This window comes from Pelobates fuscus, chromosome 1 (genome assembly GCF_036172605.1).
Source record: "Pelobates fuscus isolate aPelFus1 chromosome 1, aPelFus1.pri, whole genome shotgun sequence".
NCBI classification, from domain to species: domain Eukaryota; kingdom Metazoa; phylum Chordata; class Amphibia; order Anura; family Pelobatidae; genus Pelobates; species Pelobates fuscus.
Window position 1 is genome coordinate 389,486,413 of NC_086317.1, and position 20,290 is coordinate 389,506,702.

General features: G+C 40.2%; 1 protein-coding gene across 1 annotated transcript in view; it reads right to left on the reverse strand.

Annotated features, from left to right (window-relative positions):
• Positions 1–20,290, reverse strand: part of RAB5B (RAB5B, member RAS oncogene family) — a 41,911-nt gene that overhangs the window by 8,195 nt on the left and 13,426 nt on the right. The window contains exons 2-5 of the mRNA XM_063426830.1: positions 8,408–8,658; positions 5,667–5,818; positions 4,297–4,419; positions 3,393–3,486 (exon numbers count right to left, since the gene is read on the reverse strand). Of these exons, the coding sequence (XP_063282900.1) occupies positions 3,393–3,486; positions 4,297–4,419; positions 5,667–5,818; positions 8,408–8,570 (532 nt within the window). The 5' untranslated portion in view covers positions 8,571–8,658. The remainder of the gene's footprint in view (positions 1–3,392; positions 3,487–4,296; positions 4,420–5,666; positions 5,819–8,407; positions 8,659–20,290) is intronic.

A 20,290-nucleotide genomic window follows, 5' to 3' on the forward strand; every position in this document is an offset into this window, starting at 1 on the left:
GCTATTTAACCATTTAAGGACCAACAACATCTCAGGCTTATTTCACACTCTGAGCCTTAGACCTTATGCTAGTATGGAATACCCTGCTTATTTCACTTGTCACAGTCAAACAAGTGGGATATTCCATTATTATGTGGGATCTTTAAAGGCTGGTTTTACATAGTTATTTCATCAGAGGTGCTTCGGGAGTAAATTAAGTAAAAAAAAAAAGCTCCTAAATACATTTGGTCACTAAGCTTAACAGTGCCCTTCAAGTTAAAGCAGTACTGCCACTTATACATCTTTTATCAACATTAAAATTTTATCTAGCTAGACAGGTTTACTTTAAAAGGGAAAATTTGCTCCAAATAGAGGATTTCTGATAGAGGAAGGTAATCAAGGCATACTAGTTTGCCATTTACAAATGAAAGTGTCTAAACAGGTTTCTTAGTACACAACTAGCTTAGTAACTCCATATAGAGTTGCCTTGTGTTAAAATTGATAGTGGAACAAATATTGATATATCAGCCATTGCATCGTTGCTGTGCATCCATCTCAGTAGATTAAGAACTCTGCATAATTGATAATGTCACACTGTTCTATCAATACCGATCACAGTGATATGATTATACAAGCAGACTAGTTAACTCCTAAATCCAGGAGTGCCACTGACATATGTGCCTTATTACCATCATCTTCACTCTTTCTACAAAGCTAACAGTACTAACAGATTGTAGGAGACAGATAATGAATGTGTCAAAGCACCTCTGACACTTCACATAAAATGAGAAAAATAAAATTAAACTGCCTTCTCTTACAAAGCTCGTCAAACTTGGAATAGCCTTCCAAAAATGTTTTTTTAAAAATAAAGATTCTGCCTCAATTAAACGTAAGAAAAAACATTTGTAACAGTTGAGAATAATTTTCTAAACGTACATTTTGCACATGTTCTTGAAGATAATATAAAATATCTCTTCAACATAGCCTCTCTGTAAATAAACTACTCATAAAAATAAACTGAAAACATTATTTCTCTACTTTTTATCCAATTACTATTAGTGTAAGTAATATCTTCGGTGTAACGTTCCATGTATCTCACATATTTAACAAACTTTAGGCAACTAGTTTCATAAACCACTCCTCTCAGGACCCTGTAAGAAGTGTCAGAAGTGAATAACGAAATACACATTTCTTGCAGACAATAAGATTATTCACTCTGTAGAACATATTTAATAAAAAAATATAAATACAGCAGGATTCAAAAGGTTTAGTTCCCACTGGCAATTGGCGAGTGAAAATTCACCCCTTGTTAGTATGCCACAGACCTTCCAAGGCTTGCAGTGGCAAGTCACTTTTAGGTATGAAATTGTTAACCCTGGACTACAGGAGAATACATAAATAGGAGTCAACAAAATTCAAACTTTAAATATTTGTAAAAACAAAAAGAAATCATATTTTGGCCACAAATCTAGACACACCAAAAAAAAAAAAGTTAGTAACACTTACTTGCATAGGGAGATTTGAGTCAATAATTTTGCCGCTGATTGGACTGAATATTAATTCTATGCAAGCATTACAGAATATTTTTTTTAACTGACCAGCCAGAGGTTGTGGATTTGTTCAGGACCGGTTATTAATTTATTGTATTTGCCTGGTGATGACCCAGGATACGTTCAGTCTTGTTGGAGAGAAAAATACTTATTTCTAAAATACAATCCATTAAGTTGGTCCTGCCATAGTCCACAGAAGTGACTGTTTTAAGAGATTCAGGTATTCATGTTACACGGGAAAGTGAAAGAAGTAAAAGTTCACAGGACTGAAGGGTGAGGAGAGTTCACAAACAAGGCCGATGCACTCCAGGTTATTAAAACACCTGGGTGTCTGTACTTCGCTCAGCTGGAGTCAACGAACTGGCGGCCTAGTGTTGTTAATAAATATATATATTAAAATATTTTATGTTACAGGAGATAGCATTTATCTTTATAAAAATGTCACAAGAATGATGTATTACAGTTTCATTTGGTGAAAGCTTTTAAAACACGCTTTGACTCTGGTAGTACGTTTACTGCCTACAATTCGCTTGGTAGACATGTTTTTCACGCCACACAGCTACTACATTGCCAGCTTTATTGTGCCACATAATGTATAGTGTAAATTGTAGGTAAAAGAAGACCAACTGAAAAAAAAAAAGTCTACAGCTCAACTATTTTGACTACACATATGCAATGCCCTTGTCATTTCTCCACAATCTTGAATGAATAAACCCATTTTAAGTGAAACTTTGACATATGGTAAATCTGTAAAATGTGTTGATCCTCGAATACACACTGAAAACCACACTTGTCGAGTACCAGATTAATATCTGCTGAAGCTTTCTCTCACTCAGATTCATTGCATAAGCTCAATAAGCAGTTGCAGTCACTTTATCGTATGAACACTGGCGCTCCATACATTGTGTGAGACAAAAGAAGGGTGCACTCAAAATTAAACCCAATAGGTAATGGACAGGATGTCACCAAACAGATTTGCTTTTTGGAGTGCTCCAGTGTCACATGAGCATTCCAATCTGATACATCTGAGGTTTACAAGTGGCAATTTAAAAAAAAAACAAAAAAAAAAAAACTGGGATTATACTGTCTATACGCTGTGATCCGGAGCGGATCTATAGCTCCAGAAAAGTGTGAGGGCAATATTTTACTTTACGTTTTTCTTCCACCTCTTTTAGATCTGCTACACTATATTTGTATTTCTGTACCATTCTGTTTTCTTTTAGATTTGCTCAATTGGACTCTACACACGGATTTTATCTGTAAAGCGCTGCTTTGCTACACTCACACCCGTTCTATCTGTATCTACGACCAGAAAGAAGAGACTCTGGTTTAGCTGCTGCATACTAAGAACAAGCACCAGAATTCTCATCTGTCGTTTAACACTGTTTTTACTGGCAGTAATGAACCCCAAAATATCTAACAAGGTAGTCCAACTGGAAGCATCGTGGACTTGGAGAATTTTTCTAATTCAGCTGATTACACTTTCCATTTGAAATTCACTTTGAATTCCTGACAATTCTCACTTTAGTGCATAACATTGAGTATGTTATTGAAATGGTATTCCATCTGAAAGAGTATTAAAATATCCTGCTCAAGAAGTTATACCAAATTATTAATACAACTCAAACTCTATAAAATTCAAGGCTTCTACAATAAAAGTGTGAATAGGTTAATGGCTTACAAAAAAAAACAAAAAACCTTGATAATATAATTACTTAACAGCTAAAGATATATCAGTAGCAGATTGTGGAATCCATTAAACAGGTGTTTGTGTATAGATATATAAATTCGTGCACACCACATATCTATGTGTTTCACATAACTTGGGTGATAATTTCCCTTTATACAAAGATAAAGCCTCACCTATTGCAAGGAACAGATCATTGACATTCATCGCTGTCTTGGCTGAGGTTTCCATGAACAGCAAACTGTTGTCATCTGCATATGCCTGGGCCTCCTGCAAATATGCACAAAGTATAATGACGCAAGTTGAAATTTAAAAAAAAAAAAAAAATAATCATAAGGTGGTTGATAGATATGAATGCAACACAGGAAGGGTTATATGCAAGTGTGTAGAACATTGTAGAGTCCTTTTTTGTTGCATGAACATGAACACATGGCAAAAAGAAAGTGAAATCATAAGATTCAGCATGCAAAACTAGCAACTAGTGTAACAGAAAATGAGCTATTCAATAACACCATACAACTTATTAAATAAATTGTTGAGGGTGTAAGATTCATATGCCCACTATGTTTTATAACGGGAAATAATACATCTATTTAGTTCTGTGACTCATGGATAAAAGCAGACTGTTCGATTCACCCAACATTTTGAAAACCTATACCATATAAACAATGTCTGAACCAATGAAACTGTAAATATGTCAGTTTCCCTTCATAAGGAAGACCTTTGGACAATACAAGAGAGTCAAATCACTATTCCATTAAATAAGCAACTCCCATAAGTAGAGAGTGCACCCCCTTAGAATTCTAGCACATTTGGGATTTTCTAAAGAATTAGCGTTGTAACCTTCTGAATTACATTAACACATCTATGTGAATATCGAAATGGCACCTAGTCTGAGATCAGAAGTGAATAGCAAAAGCTGCCCACCTGCCCTTATAAACACATGCAACAATAAGAGATATGTATCCCTTTGATTGTATTTTCCATACAATGCCTTAAGTTTAAGTATTTACTCTGGTTACAAGTGTGAATAATTAATGGGATGTTCAGAAATGAAACAATGAAAGGAAAAATACTCACTTCATATTCAACCATGCGTTTGTTAGTGAGATCTGCCTTGTTCCCCGAAAGAGCTATCACAATGTTAGGACTGGCTTGTCTCTGTAGCTCCTTAACCCAGGTTTTTGCCCTAGCAAAGGTTTCCTGAAGAGAAGAATAACCAAATAAGTAAATGGGCATGCATTATCCGACTAGTCTAGGTTCAAGAACCATAGTTATCGTGAAGTAGTAGTTAGGGAGCCATTAAGCTGTGGGCAGCACCCAGCACTTCTATGTTCAACTATTTGTGAACAGTTTGACCAAAAAAAACTCCCACCAAGTCACTCATAGTCGGGCCCTTTTTAGTTACGGCTAATGAGGAAGTTCAATTTGTGCATTTTAAATGTCAATTAAGTCCATGTTTACAGCCATTCATTGTCGGGGTGCGTCAGCTGATCACTCAAAAGTGATTTGACCCAAAAAATCAGGCACCATATTGGCAGCATAAACTCTACACCTGCACGTTATGGTGCTTAGACTGCCTCTTAAAGCAGACATTTCCCCGGGAGTTCAGTTTAAAAAACAAACAAAAAAAAAACGACAATTTGTAGTAGTCAAATACATAAATAAAATTGCCATGAATAAAATCCACAAGGCAAGCTAGCTTATTGGAGCCGTATATGCAGTGACATCTAGTGGCTTGGTCATACAACTACTCACAAACCAATTTAGATTTTTTTTTGTTTTATTGAATGTTTTCATTTTTTCTTAGTTGCGTCCTAAAAATAATTTTAATGCACTAATTTTCAGTGCTAAACATTTTTTCTAATTGAGCAGGATTTCATACTTGCTACGGACTAAAGTGTTAAAAACAAAAACAAAGTGGTTAAAAAATTCATTAATTCATACAGAAACAAGCTACAACACAAGATGAAAACAAACATAACCAAATACATCATATAGTTGTTTTTTCCCACTACAGAGTAAATTGATAGGATCTCAAAGTGAAACACAACTTTTAGGAAACAATAGCCAAACAAGATTTTATTTTTTAATTTTTTTTTTTTTTTTTTTTAATATCTTATGCTATTTTGGTCTCAAATTCGTAATTCACTTTAAAAAAAAATTTGTGACAATTCACACTTCAGTGAATAATGCTTTCAGTGTTTTACATGATCTATCTATGGGTTTCAGAATGACACTGAAAGCAAGAAGATTTGCAATCATTTATAATTATGCTTAAGATGTTATATGATAGACTGCATTGTACATGCATTTGAAAATATTGTATGAATTTAAGAAATTTGGAGCAGTTTACTGAAGCAGAACAATCTTGTATGCTTCAATGGGTTATTACACATACTGAGGAACACACTAGGATGTTTTTTCAGGCAGATTATCTCATTATATACCTGGTTGGTGATGTCATACACCACAATTGCAGCCTGAGCCCCCCGGTAATACATAGGCGCCAGACTATGGTATCGTTCTTGTCCTGCTGTGTCCCAAATCTCAAATTTTACTGTCGTATCATCCAAGCACACGGACTGAGTGAGGAAAGCAGCTGAGGAGGAAAAACATGCAAAATACATGAACATAATTCCTAAGAATATTCAGACAATGGAGAGCAAGTAAAAAGTCAAGTCTGGAACAAGCCAAACCCTTCCAGATACCTATACAAACGCTCAGCATGGAGATGCTGGACACTCCCCATAGGATGCATTGATTGCGCTGAACAGGCTGACATATCCCAGGCGCCAGGACAATTCCTAGTCGCCTTGGCAACCTGGGATTTGTCAAGCCCTGATTTAGATAGCTGTATGCAGCAGTCATTTTGAGCGCAATCAGACAATTTGGGGTCACTTAATATGATCTCTGTTGGTTTACAGGATCCACAAATATTTACAGATACTTGCGTCCAGGTCCGGACTGGTCCACCGGGATATTTCTCTTTTGGCTGGCACACTATCGGGCCGGTGCGTGGCCACCTAGTGCACACAGGCCCATGGGTCGCATGGCGAAATTACACAGTAAACGGCAGGAGCAGATGCGCTCCCCTCCTGCTGGTCACAGAGTGTAGCGTGTAGGGGAGCTTCTGTTCCTCTACCCGGTCTGAAAGGAAGTGCTCACAAAGAGTACATGACTGCTTACGGTCAGACCGGGTAGGGCAACAGAAATTCCTCTACCACGGTCTGCCTGCTCGGCCACGCTACAGCAAGGTACAGGAAGGGGGGGAGGGTGGTGGGGGAGAGTAGGGCTATAATGGGAAACATGGGAGCTGGGGAGGGAGCTATAATAGGACACATGGGGGCTAGGGAGTAAAAAGACACACAGAGAGCCTGTGGAGGAAAAAAGACACAGAGGGCTCTGGGAAAAAAGAGAGAGGGGCTGAAAGACGAACAAAAGACACACAGAGTGACTGTTGAAGGGGAGAATGAGACAAACACAGGAGCTATGGAGAAAGACACACACAGGTGCTGCGGCCTGGGAAAGGATGGCTGGGGAAGGGGCCAGGGCCAAGAGACACATGAAAGGGGCTTGGGGGAGAGACACACAAACAAAGTGTATCTTTACTTGTGTCTCCTGCTCTCCTTGTAATTTAGAGTTGACCGGTGAGAGAAAGACTTCGTATTAAAGGGACACTATAGTAACCAGAACTACTACAGTTTAAAGTAGTGGTTCTGGTGTCTACAGCCTGTCCCTGTAGGCTGAGCACTGTAAATGCTAAATTTTCAGAGAACAGGCAGTATTTACATTGCTGCCTGGGAACATCTCTAGTGACAGTCACTCAGACAGCCACTAGAGCTGCTTCCTAGTCCAGTGCTGCACAGTGTGCAGCACCTATGTTGAGCATCTCCACACTCTGCATGGAGGCACTGAAAGCTCCCCATAGAGATGCACTGAATCTATGAGGAGATGCTGAATGGTGCGGTGAAGCACAGCATTTTGCCACACATGCACAATAGCCTCCCAATGCTTTCCTATGGGAATTGAATTGGCGTTGATTGAGATCATTCAGTTGTCAGCCAAAGTGAAGACCACACTCGTTACTTCAAAATGAGCAATAGAACGTCAGTCATTTTCTTTACTGCTGTGCAATAGCATATATTCACAATTTTAGTCCAATTACAAAAAAAACTTTCCTTAATGTGTCAAGGTAGTTGTACTGAAACATTGATTATTTGCAAATGCCCATCTGCTTACAACAAATCCGCTCTTTTGATTATTTTGAAGCCCTGTGAGTTCTTTTAAGTTTGAGTGATAGTTTTCAGGTTTAATTTTTTTCCCCCCTGCTTTCATATCTGCACACTATGCTGGCGCGACGCATTATGGGGCTGGTATAGAATTTATTTCCAGTGCGGCCCTGCTTGAGTCTCCTTGTTACGAGCAGGGAGTTAACTCTGATCATACAAACAGTTAGGACATCCCAATGATTTCACATCCAAAGATGAAGAGAAGATGAGAATAAGCACCACAGCATGATTACAGCTCTGGAAGTTTCTTGAAAAGCATACTACCTAGATAATATGCTACATAAATAATGTCTGTTATCATTTAATTAAAGAACACTGTATGCACCATGACCACTTCAACATATTTAAGTAGTTAAGGGGCCTGAAGTCTATGGGTGCTGGGTCATGCATCACCAATAAAATGTTTACTCACCATTTAGTAGAGTTTTTTGGTCCCTGGCAGCCTGCAGACCGGCCTAAAATGATAAAGGCAAAGCTATGCTCAGCTTTAGGTCATTCCTGAGGCAACAGTCATGGTTACAGAGTGTTCAGATGATACACTCAGTCGATCAATGCCTCAATCCCTTGTATCTTGTATAGTACAAGGTGGAAGCATAGCTGCACCTCCACCACATCATCATTGGAGGCTCGGAACCGAAAATCTCTACTACAAGCGGAGAGTAAGCCATTTAGTTGTGAATCAGGACCTTGCACCCACAGACTCCAGGCACCATAACCTCTACAATCCATTGAAGTAGTTATGCTGCCTACAGTGTCCCTTTAATGAATGCAAGCACAAACTCTGGCTAAGAGAATAACAAATACATGATTTAATTAAAAGAGAACACAAGTTCATACTTCCATAACTGGGCTGCTTCATGATACAAAGAGAAAGCTTAAACTATGAGTGGAGCACTTACCGCCAATTGTACTCTCTTGGAATTCATGAAACTGTCCTTTCACAAAACGCAACACCAGACTAGACTTTCCCACAGCAGACTCTCCAAGCAGCACTAGCTTGAACTGGCAGATTTTACTGGCCTGTGACTGACCGTTTGGCCTAGCGGCTCCTCTCCCGGCCATGTCGTGGAAATTACAAGGAATTCTTCAGAGGATAGGACCTCTCTGGGCAAAACTGGTGATAGGCAGCACGCTCAGACAGGGGCAGTACCTAAGGTGCAAACACATCTTGCATCATTATCGCAATTATAGAATTGAAGATCATTTATAACAAAATGAACATCGGCTGAATGATGATTGACGTTAAACTAGGCACTACCACAACATTTCATACTGTTCTTGAAGGGTTTAACCCCAAAGTTGCCTCCAGTGGCAATGTCCACTCCCCCCAAAGGTGGCATCAGAATTGACAGATGCCCCACTGATTGGCTGAGAGCGGTTAGCTGAAGCTCTCAGCCAGTCAGTGACTCCCCATTCACTAAACTGGCTTGAGAAAGGTATGTTTCTTTCCAAGCCAGTTTAGTGAATGGGGAGTCACTAAATTGCTGAGAGCGTCACCCGACCGCTCTCAGCCAATTAGTAGCGGCCCTGCAGGAGGCACTCTGAGCTTCCTGAATCAGACATTTCAGAAGCAGGATGCTGTCTGGGGGGTAGTGGACATATGTGAAGAAACTTTAGGGTAAACCATTTGAGAGACAAAAAGGCCTCCACGGACCTTCTGGCACCACCACAACGTTATTTAGATTAAGTTGTTTTGTTGCCTGGAGAGTCCCTTTAATGTTACACAAACTTTAAAAAGGACGCTCTAACCTGGGAGTAACTCCATATTTTTACAGCTTTATATAAAATGTGAATGGTCACTGCTCCTGAATTAACACCACTGAATAAAACATTGAAATTCGCCTATTATTTGGGCTATTTTTTTTCCATTAGATGCTCTTATTTTAAACTTGACATAAAAGATTTAGCAAATTATATCATAATCAAGTTCACAAAAAGCAAAGTCAGGGCCAACATTGTAAATGAGGAGATATGACAAATTCAGGGTTATTCAGTAAACTCCAGTTATTAAAACTTCACTGAAATCTGAAAATGAAGGCTAAAATTGCTAAACTGTGACTACAGACAGTTTCAGTTTGCGGTTTCATTAATATGCCCCATTGTTTAATTTATCTCCTTTATTGTATGCTTTCTCTATGCTGACTGCCAGGTGCAAAGGACAGAGAACTAATAGGACGACAGCAAGTGTGTAATCATGTAAAAGTGGAGCTGGAACTATTCTGAGTGTGCCAGAATCTCTATATAAAAAAAAAAAAAACCACTATATATAAAAAAAACAGACTGTCCCCTAACAACTTATGTACCTGAGGAAGTCGGAAACTGTTGAAACGCATTGTGAACAGTATTTATGGGACTGCGGCATTTTTAAAAACATTTTTTTTAATTCTTTATTTTTGCAGTGCGTGAGTAAGACAAACAAGCTCATATCGCCACAACAGCGTGTACAAGCTAAAACAACCATACAATGAATACAGTATTATGGCACGCAAGAACGGCACCATTTTTTAGTGAATGCAAGTTAGGTACTTATGTCTTAAGTTATAGCTTGTACTACTAGTTAGGTAAAAAATGAGGTGAGACTAAGACATAACGATTAGCAATAAAGGAATGATCCTATGAAAAGCGTTTTAGAGTGTGCATACGCTTAGATTAGATTAACTCAGGCTAGGCATATCTGAGAGTAAAAAGGTTAGGTAGGCAAGTTGAATATACTGTAGATTGATAAACGGTTAAAGGTAGTACCAAAGATTAAACAAATTTAGCTACATCAAGTGACTGGTTGCTAAACAGTAAAGGATAGCATTTAACTAAGTCCACTGGGTGTGAGGGTGCATTTTATAGGAACAGAGGACCCACATCTCTGTGCAGGGGTAGCTGCGTTTGGTGACCAGTTTAGCCGATACCTATCGAAGAATGCACAGTGTCCTGGTTGTCGCGTTCGTCGGGACCCAGTCCTGTTGGTGGCATAGGTGGTACATGGACAGAAATGTCCATGTGTGGGACTGTGGCGTAGCGCCATGTCTGGGCTCTGCTCCAACCTCCAGTTTGTGCCCCCGTTCTGTAGGCTGTAGCTTTATTAAAGGTCAAGTCCTTGTTCCTTTTGCAGGGGACGCTAATTTGGAGTGCCCTGTGTCTTATCGGCTGCCCGCTCTTGTGTGGGTGCGAAGCGGTGTTAAGTCTCTTTAAGACCCCCTGCCGGAGAGCGCAGCTTCGGGTATTTAAGACTTTCATGGCCTGTGCGCCGGCGGGAAGCTTGGGGCGCTTGTGTGAGGCTTGGAGGTGCTTGAGATGTGCAGTGCCTGGTGTATCCCACTCACATGCTGCCTTTTCGCCCCCACGTGCTTCTGTCGGCTGTGAGGCTTCTGCCATTGACCTTTTTCCATCTTCAGGCCGGGCTGAACAGCTGTGAATCTTGTCTGTAGATTGTTCCAAAAGTCCTGGAACAGTGCATCCAGCCTGGATTCAAGGGTGCTTTGGTTGGGCTCCTGTGGCTGGTTGACGGTGTGCGGTTCCTTTAAAAGCACCTCCGCCATCTTGTGTGGTCCAGGCGCTGTTGGGTGCTTGCTCTGGGCTGCATTCTGGAGTGCCAGGTAGTTTGTAGGTCCGTTCACCCAGTGGAGACCGGGATAACCCCCACCAGTCCAAAGGGGGGGGGGGGGGGGTAGGAGGCCTGCAAAGTCGCTTGGTGAGTCCAGCGGCCGCCACTCCCCAGGTCAAACTCTAGTAGGCCGCACGCGGCGTTCCGTTCTCCCGGCCCCGATGGGCTCCCAAGAGGTGTCACTCGGTTCTGCAGTGTACCCCGAACCTCAGAAGTGCGCTCCGGTGTGTTTTGCGGTTATATAGTTTCTGATTGTGCCACCAATATGTCCCGTCGGCCAGGAGCTCGTGCTGCTCGCGTCCGCACGGCTCCGAGGTTAGAAGTTCTAGACGTAGAATAATTTTTCAGAAGGATGTGATTTAAGGAATACTTTCATAACAAAGAGAGCACTGAAACCACAATGGATTACAACAGGAAAAAGAACACTAATTTCACTCCAGCACCAGGACGAAATGCCAAACTTGACAGTTACATTTTAAGTTTCTGTCTAAGAACAGTATCCTTGACAACCAAGCAAAACCAAAAGAAAATGTTTCATAATCTCTCAGTACAGCAACAAATGGCTATAAAGGACTTGAAAAATAATCATGCTATCACCATCAAACCAGCAGACAAGGGAGGAGCAGTAGGGATAATGAAAAGCCAGGACTACATAAAAGAGGGTGACAGGCAATTGTTAGATGACAAATACTATAGAAAGCTAAACGAAGACCCCGCCAATGAATATACATTACAACTTAGGGAGCTCATTAAATCCTTCCCTGAGAATTTGCATCTAGAACTGCAATCACTTATACCAACTAGTCCCTGAATGGGCACTTTCTATATGCTTCCCAAAATCCACAAAGCAGGTAATCCTGGAATATCAATAATTACAGGAATGGGAACGCTCACAGAACATCTCAGGACTGGTAGAAAATACCCAAAAACCTCTAGTCACCAACACCAACAGCTTCATAAAAGACACAACCGACTTCCTCAACAAACTCAGTCAAATCACCAATCTCCCTGCTAACACCATCCTTGTACCCATGGATGTGGAATCTCTGTACAGCAACATTTACCTACAAACCATGGGCACTGCTATGGGCACTAAGATGGCACCCCGATATGCTAATCTGTTTATGGCAGATCTTGAACAGAGATTCCTAGAAATACAGCACACCAAATCATACAAATATTAGCACTATACCGATGATATCTTCATAATTTGGACTGAAAGCGAAGAAAACCTGATACAGTTCCATGACTTAACTCATTCCATCAAACTAAAAGTGGAATATTCCACTAGATCTGTGAATTTCTGGACACCTCTGTGACATATAAAAATGGCACAATCCACACCTCGGTTTACAAAAAAACCCACAGACAGGTGCAGTTACCTACACAGCTCCAGCTTCCACCCCTCCCATACTAAACAGGGCATCATCTACAGCCAAGCCACTAGGTATCATCGCATATGCTCTGATCCTAATGACCGTTAATTCCCATCTAAATGTACTCTCCAAATCTATGAGACAGAAAAGCTACAAACCAAGGACTATTACCTGCTGTAAAAACTCCACGCACGCGCCTGCTACAGTACAGAGAGAAAAAAATATTAACACAAGTGCCACTTGTGGACAACCCAGCTCTTGAGGAAATACGGAAAATCATCAAAGACCTACAAACAATGTTAACAGAAGATGAGACTCTGAAAAACATTTTCTCTGAAACACCCATTTTGGCCTTCAGACAACCACCAACAAAAAATTAATAAACAGGAAGTTGCCCACTGATGGTAAGAATAAAGAAAATAGGACCAGTCAATGCAAAAGACCCCGCGGCAAACGGTGTCCGCACATATGCACAGACAACACAGCCACACACAACAATAACACCTACAACATTAAAGGATCATACTCCTGCACATCCAGCAACGTGGTATACATGATTCAATGCACCAAATGCCACCTAGGATGCTACCTTGGGGAAACCACCCAGCAATTAAATGGCAGAATGAATATGCACAGACACTCCATTAAAGGACCACTATAGTGCCAGGAAAACATACTCGTTTTCCTGGCACTATAGTGCCCTGAGGGTGCCCCCACCCTCAGGGTCCCCCTCCCGCCGGGCTCTTGGGGGTATAAGGGGTTAAACTTACCTCTTTCTCCAGCGCCGGGCAGGGAGCTCTCCTCCTCTTCGGCTGAATGCGCATGCGCGGCAATGCTTTCCTATGGACGCTGGCGTCTTCTCACTGAAAATCACAGCGAGAAGCGCTGAAGCCCTCTAGCGGCTGTCAATGAGACAGCCACTAGAGGCTGGATTAACCCATTTATAAACATAGCAGTTTCTCTGAAACTGCTATGTTTATAGGAAAAAGGGTTAAACCTAGCTGGACCAGGCACCCAGACCACCTCATTAACCCCTTAAGGATACATGACATGTGTGACCTGTCATGATTCCCTTTTATTCCATAAGTTTGGTCCTTAAGGGGTTAAGCTGAAGTGGTCTGGGTGCATATAGTGGTCCTTTAACCCCTTAAGACTGCAGCCAAATGTACAAGTTGTGAACGAAACAAAATGTAAACAAAACCTGGCATTTGCGCTATATGTCTGTCCAACCGTAATTCACCTCTTTCATATTAAATGCACCCCCCTTATTATATATCATTTTATTCAGGGGAAACAGGGCTTTCATTTAATATCAAATATTTAGCTATGAAACATAATTTAATATGAAAACAATGGGAGAAAAGATTTTTTTTATTTTTTTAGTTCTACATGACATTTTAACTGTCAATGTCATAATACTGTTTGCTTTTACTGCAATAAAATACACATATTTGTATTCAGCAAAGTCTCACGTGTAAAACAGTACCCCCTATGTACAGGTTTTATGGTGTTTTGGGAAGTTACAGGGTCAAATATAGCACGTTACATTTGAAATTGAAATTCGCCAGATTGGTTACGTTGCCTTTGAGACTGTATAGTAGCCCAGGAAATAAATTTACACCCATAATGGCATACCATTTGCAATAGTAGACGACCCAAGGTATTGCAAATGGGGTATGTCCAGTCTTTTTTTAGTAGCCATTTGGTCACAAACACTGGCCAAAGTTAGCGTTAGTATTTGTTTGTGTGTGAAAAATGCAAAAAACGCCAATTTTGGCCAGTGTTGCTCAGAAATGCTTCTTACTTGAGAAAAGGAGGTTCTCCCAAAAGCTTGTCATTAAACAATTCTGTTAGTCCAATAAAAAAAAAAGGTATTACAAGATCTGAATTTTATCTGTTTTTTATTTATTTAATTTTTTTTTTTTACACACAATTTTTTTCTGTTTCTTTTGTATTGATGTTAATGTCGATATATGTTTTTAATTGTCCCGTGAAATATGATAATATTGAAAATGTCCCTATTCCTATATGAGATACAGTGCAATTTTTGATATGAAGATTATGTACGGGATTAATATTTGATCAATAAAAAGTAAAAAAATAAAATAAACATAACCCTTATCTAGGAGTAACCAATTAATTAAAAAAACTGGGAGGTGGGTGCGGGTGACAGACAAGCATAATATGTACAGCAATGGAGTTAAATTGGTAGAATATATGAATTCTTGATTGTTTGTTAAAAATATATGCCACAAGTTCAACCCTTTCTAGTTTGAATAAAGGCTCCTGTGAGTAAGATCTCTTACAATTCTGCAAGTAGAACAAAAACAAGTGGACATTTTACCATTTGTAAAAAGATAAATAAAATAGTAAGAAATAAAATGCTTCTAAAAGTAATAGTTGTATGGTTATTTAATGCCTGAATAATCTGATTTAAACAGATCCCTATGCTTTAATAATAGGAAACACATGCTAGCTTGTTGTACGGTTCAGTTAGAATCAGATGCAGCCAAGTGAAACAGCCATTTGAACATTCCTCTGCTGTCACAGTTATGAAAAGAGAAAGGGTGATTGGCAAGGTTAATCTTTCATGTCCTGTGACCAGGTAAACATCACATGGCTAAAGCCTTTCATTCCTATCATGCTAACCTTGTCACCCCTAAAGCTGGGATTTCTGTGACAGTCTGTACAAAACAGTAACTTGGGAAAAATGTCACAGAATTTAAACAAGCTCTCTTTACAGTAAGGCATTAAGGGTTTTTTTCTCAAGTGAAACCAGCAAAAGAAAGAAGAAGAAGAAAAAAAAATAAATTAACAGTTATTGCTAAAGGCAACACGCTTTAAAAGGGTTACCCCAAGCATCAGTGATTTGAAGTGGTCATGGTGTCTGGAGTCTGTGTGTGCAGGGTTTCATTACGAAATGCTGCACAGAAGGACTTTTAACCCCTTTGCTACAAGAGGAGTAACTCCATCTCCGGCAGAGTCATTGGGGCGTCATCAGCCAGCCCAGAGTTCTGGGCATATTTATACGCACAGAGGGTAATTTATTGGCTGGGAGCTTTTAGCCGACGCTCTTGCATTGAATTGGCGGAGATCATCAAGTTTGATGATCTCCGCCATGGAGGCGGTGCCAGCTGTGGTGAGACCAGTATAATGTGGGAGAAAAGGTAAGTAAAAACACTTTCAGCACAATCAGAGCTGGGCTGGGGACCTAAACAGCCATACCAGGACTAGTTAATATTCCTGACACTACAGTGGTATTTTAACACTGCAATGTAAACTACAGTTTCTAGAAAATGGCAATATTTTACATTGCAGGGTTAAGGGGACAGGGACAATGAAGTGATGAAATAGTCTGGGTGACTGTAGTGTCCCTTTAATCGTCCTTTCGTTTTGTATCAATTATTTTCCATTACTATTCTATACAATAGGAATTGTACTTGTGCATGTTAGACCAAACCTCTAACAGGATACAACATCACTACACATCCTATTGTTGAGTGCAGGCCTTTTAACCTTTTGTTGAAAGTCTCTTTCCACTATGGCAAATATTCCGCTCAAATCAGCTTTACTTTTTGCAAGTATTATGCTAACTTATAGGGGGTGTAAGAAACAGAAGATTATTTATACTGCCATAAAAGAAAAGCTGGTAACTGCAGGCTGACTACTTTTCTAAGCCTTAAAACAAAACAAAAAAGTATTTTTAGGTTTTAAATTAAATCCAGATAACTAAATGTTTATTTTTATGACTAAAGGAAAAGAAGAGTACAAAGATAAAGAACAAAAAAAGCTTCCAAGGGGTGAAGCCTAACTGCTGAGCTGATCGGACACATTTTCAGACGAGCTCCAAGAGAAAAAAAACAAAACACCCAATTTTTTGTCTAAATCAATTATTAATCGAAGAACCAAAGCTTGCACCACTCACAACACATCTGTGGGCCCCAGCATATCTGGTTCTGAAGAGGTTGTGCAAGTATCCGGCAGTTCCGGATCTCAGCAAGGTTGTGGCCTACTAACATGGATGGAGTGAGGCTGCCGAACACACTGCCCTCGAACTTCCTGATATACACATGATCCAACTAAGAATACCCCCCCCCCGGACACCGATTGAGTAAGAAAACAATAACCCTATTTAGCCTACACACAAATCCCCATTAGACTGGTTGTTTAGAGCACACTCCATGGAATAGCATTTTGTACCTGGAATATCTCCTGCACTTTGCTTCCCAGTTAAACTAGTTTACTATAAACTTCTGATCCTGACTTTCAAGAGTAACCAATTTATGGATCGCTATTGCTGCCAAACTCAGATGACTGGGGAGTCAACGTTTTGTAAAAAGATTTAGTCAGCGCCTCTGTTCACTGACACACACACGTACACTACATGGATAAAAGTATTGGAGCACACCTCTTCATTATTCAATTCATGTGTTTATATCAGACAAATTCCTACAAGTGTATAAAAATCAAGCACCTAGTCATGCAGTCTGCATTTACAAACATTTGTAGGGGGAAAAAAAACAGCTTGGTGAATTCAAGTGTGGTATTGTGAGAGGTAGGGATGCACCAAAATGAAAATTCTGGGCCAAAACCGAAAATTCATGATGCCCTTGGCTTTTCTTCAAATGATTTTTAAAAAGTTATTTTTCCTAAAATTTTATTAATATTAGACTTTTTAATGAATTTAATCATATATGGAAAAACTTCCCTTCTCTTTTAGTGATGTATAATTTATTTATACAAGTAATAACCGCTGATTTAAAAATAAAAAAATATTTTGTCTGGGGATTTACTAAAGTCAGTAGCATTTAGACGCACCAGAGCTGTAACCTGTTGTCCCAGTTGATGATACCCTATTATTGTCCATATGTATTTATTTATTGTGAACCTGGTTTGCCAGTTGCACGGTCCTCTAGGGTAAAAAAAAAAAAAACATGCGCAGTCTTTTAGTTGCAATTCAATTCAGGCCCTTTATATAAAAGTCTATTGAGGCGGCAGCAACACAAAATAACATAACAGATTTCCCTTTTAATCAAATCCTAGCTCGTCTGAGCACTAAAGTTATTATTCCCTATCTACCAATGGTTCTAAATTAACAAAAACTTAGGTTTCGCCAACCTTGTTCCATGTTAACTTTTCCTGCAGCCCAGTGCTCAGTCACCTTCATTCTTGACTGCTTTCCAACTTTCTCACAGGAGAGAACAGCGTCTCTCCTACCTGCTTCCAGGGAGGAAACCAGCAATCCCGTTTTATTCCGACTGCTGTATCCGATTGCCTCCAGCTGAGAAATAGGTTGGAGACAGCCGTATACATGGTCTGGACTTATGTCTCCCAAAAAAAAAAAAAAAACAGCGGAGTGGAGCACTGGCCCACCCTGCTCTCCAAATGCTCCACCCCAGGAGCCCATAACTAAACTTCTTTTTTGTTGTTGCACACAGCACGTACTCCCCCCGGGAGTGTCGCGTAGAGCGCAATTTTCAACAGCTAGAAGGGACTTGGGCTACGCAACAACTGTAATAAGAATAAGACCACAAATGCTGTCATATTATGTGTGTTGTCCTGCATGGTCTACTTTTAAATTATAATATGCTCATCAATTCTAGTTCCAACAGTTTGAATCAGATCCATGCCTTTGCAGCATTAAGGAAAGGGTTTGACATCATACTTCCCACTGCTATAACAGCCATTTCCTTCATCATTTTGACTTGGCATAGAAATCCTGATTGAGGATTCAGCCTCAACCCAAAAACAGGAAACATATCCATCCTACACAACGTTTATATACGACACACGGATACAGCGCTATGGAATTTGCTGACACTATATAAATAATAAAATAATAATATATAGTTCAGGCGATGGGCAGGCAGGTTTTAATCTGCCCTTAAACCTACCACGGGCAAGAGGCAGGCCTGCTACAGGATGCATGTGGCCTTATTTTCCTAGTGCCTGAAATTCTCAGGGGTCCGCCTTACTTTGTAGCATGGACCAAGCTGCTGTCCTTTCCCGCTGTGTAGCTTCAGGCTCCACTTCACATTGGCGGCTTTTTTTGAGGTCGGGACATATTACATGACTAGTCCCTGATTGACTGGAGATGGGGAGTCGCATAGGAGCAGCATTATGAAGGTTGTGGGCAGACAAACTTGGCGAGTTAGGGTCAGGGACACCAACAGGGGAGGGTTAATAAAGGGACATAAATGGGGTAGGCTAGTGACAGGGAATCTACTGGAAGGAATAGAGCGAGCAAGAAAGAGACACAAACTGGGGCACATCACAGATATTACACACAGCCCCCCCCCCCCCTCCCACACACACACACACACTAGAGGGACGCATCAAAGGGTGAAACAGTCAGGGTTATTCATTAAGTTGTGACTATTCCTGTGTATGACAGTTTTTCCACTTGAATTACATTTATGAAAATTCAAAGTTTAGTCAATAATTCTGTCTATGTCTAGGGCTCTAGGCAGGCCTACCGCTATACCCCCTTGGACTGGTAGATTTTGTTTTAAAATATGCACACACACACGTACATATTACTGGGAACAAGAACCCAAAATAAAGAGCCTCTCCCCAGGTTTTCAAATCAAATAAGTCATCTAAACCCTTAATGATAGGCACATTAAAATGCTTCTGTCCCTTTCTGCGGTCTTTGCATATTTTGGAAAGATACCGATCGTGACATTGCGGCTTGGTTTGTAGTGGTCCAAAAGTGTGTGGTGTCCAAAGGGGCATCAAACACCCAACCCTGACTTGTGAAGCCCAAGCAACAACACTACAGCCCCACTCGAACGGACCACTTAAACCCCCGTCAACCAGTAAGAGCCGCAAGCACACACAGGGGGTGAGGCACCGACAACGAACCAGGAACCTACCGAAAGTCTCGGATCCCAGCACCTCCAGCAGCCTGACAAACAAGAGGAGCCGAGGTATACAGCCACCCACATTGTTCCTAGTCATCAACGGACATCTACGACAACCCAGAACTGGGACACCGCAAGCGGAATATCCTCACCGGCTCAAAGCCCAGAACCTGCCTCATAAACCATAAAATAACTTATTTTATCAAGGGACACCAGATCCCTTTACCAACACATCCGCACTGCAACTTGTAATCTTAAAAAAAATAAAAAATAAACAAAACAAAAAATGAAAAAGATCTTCTTACTTCAGTAAGGGCTTTAAATGAGTCCACCTTCCTTCTGACCAAAACAGAACTGAAGATTTTTAAGGTTGGGTCTAAAGACGGAAGAGCATGCTGAAGAATTGTATTTTGGGCGTTAATACCTTCTCTGGTTGAGAGAGATTTTTCCCATATATCACGACTCATGAACTCTTACCAAGGAAAGAACCTGAGATTTAAATTTTAGGATGACGCTGTTCCAGAACAGCTGGATATCTACAGATCTGAATACAATTTCATAATTTTAAACTTGCAGCCCAAATATGAAATGCATGCAAATTATATTTTTTTCTTCTTGTGGGAATATTCTGTTTTTTAAATAAGTTGTGGTTAACCTCATTCACAAGCATAGCTTACCACAGTGATGACTGTAGAAAGAACAGAGGACACAAGTATAAGAAATATACATACATACATACATACATACAGTATACAGAGGATTTAGAGGTCTTAATGTTTTCATGTTTTCTGTGTTGCAGCCTTATGCTACAAACATTTAAAGGCATACTATAGTCACCAAAACAACTTTAGCTTAATGAAGCAGTTTGGGTGTATAGATCATGCCTCAATTTACTGCTCAATTCACAGCCACACCTCCCCTGGCTGTGATTTACACAGCCTGCAT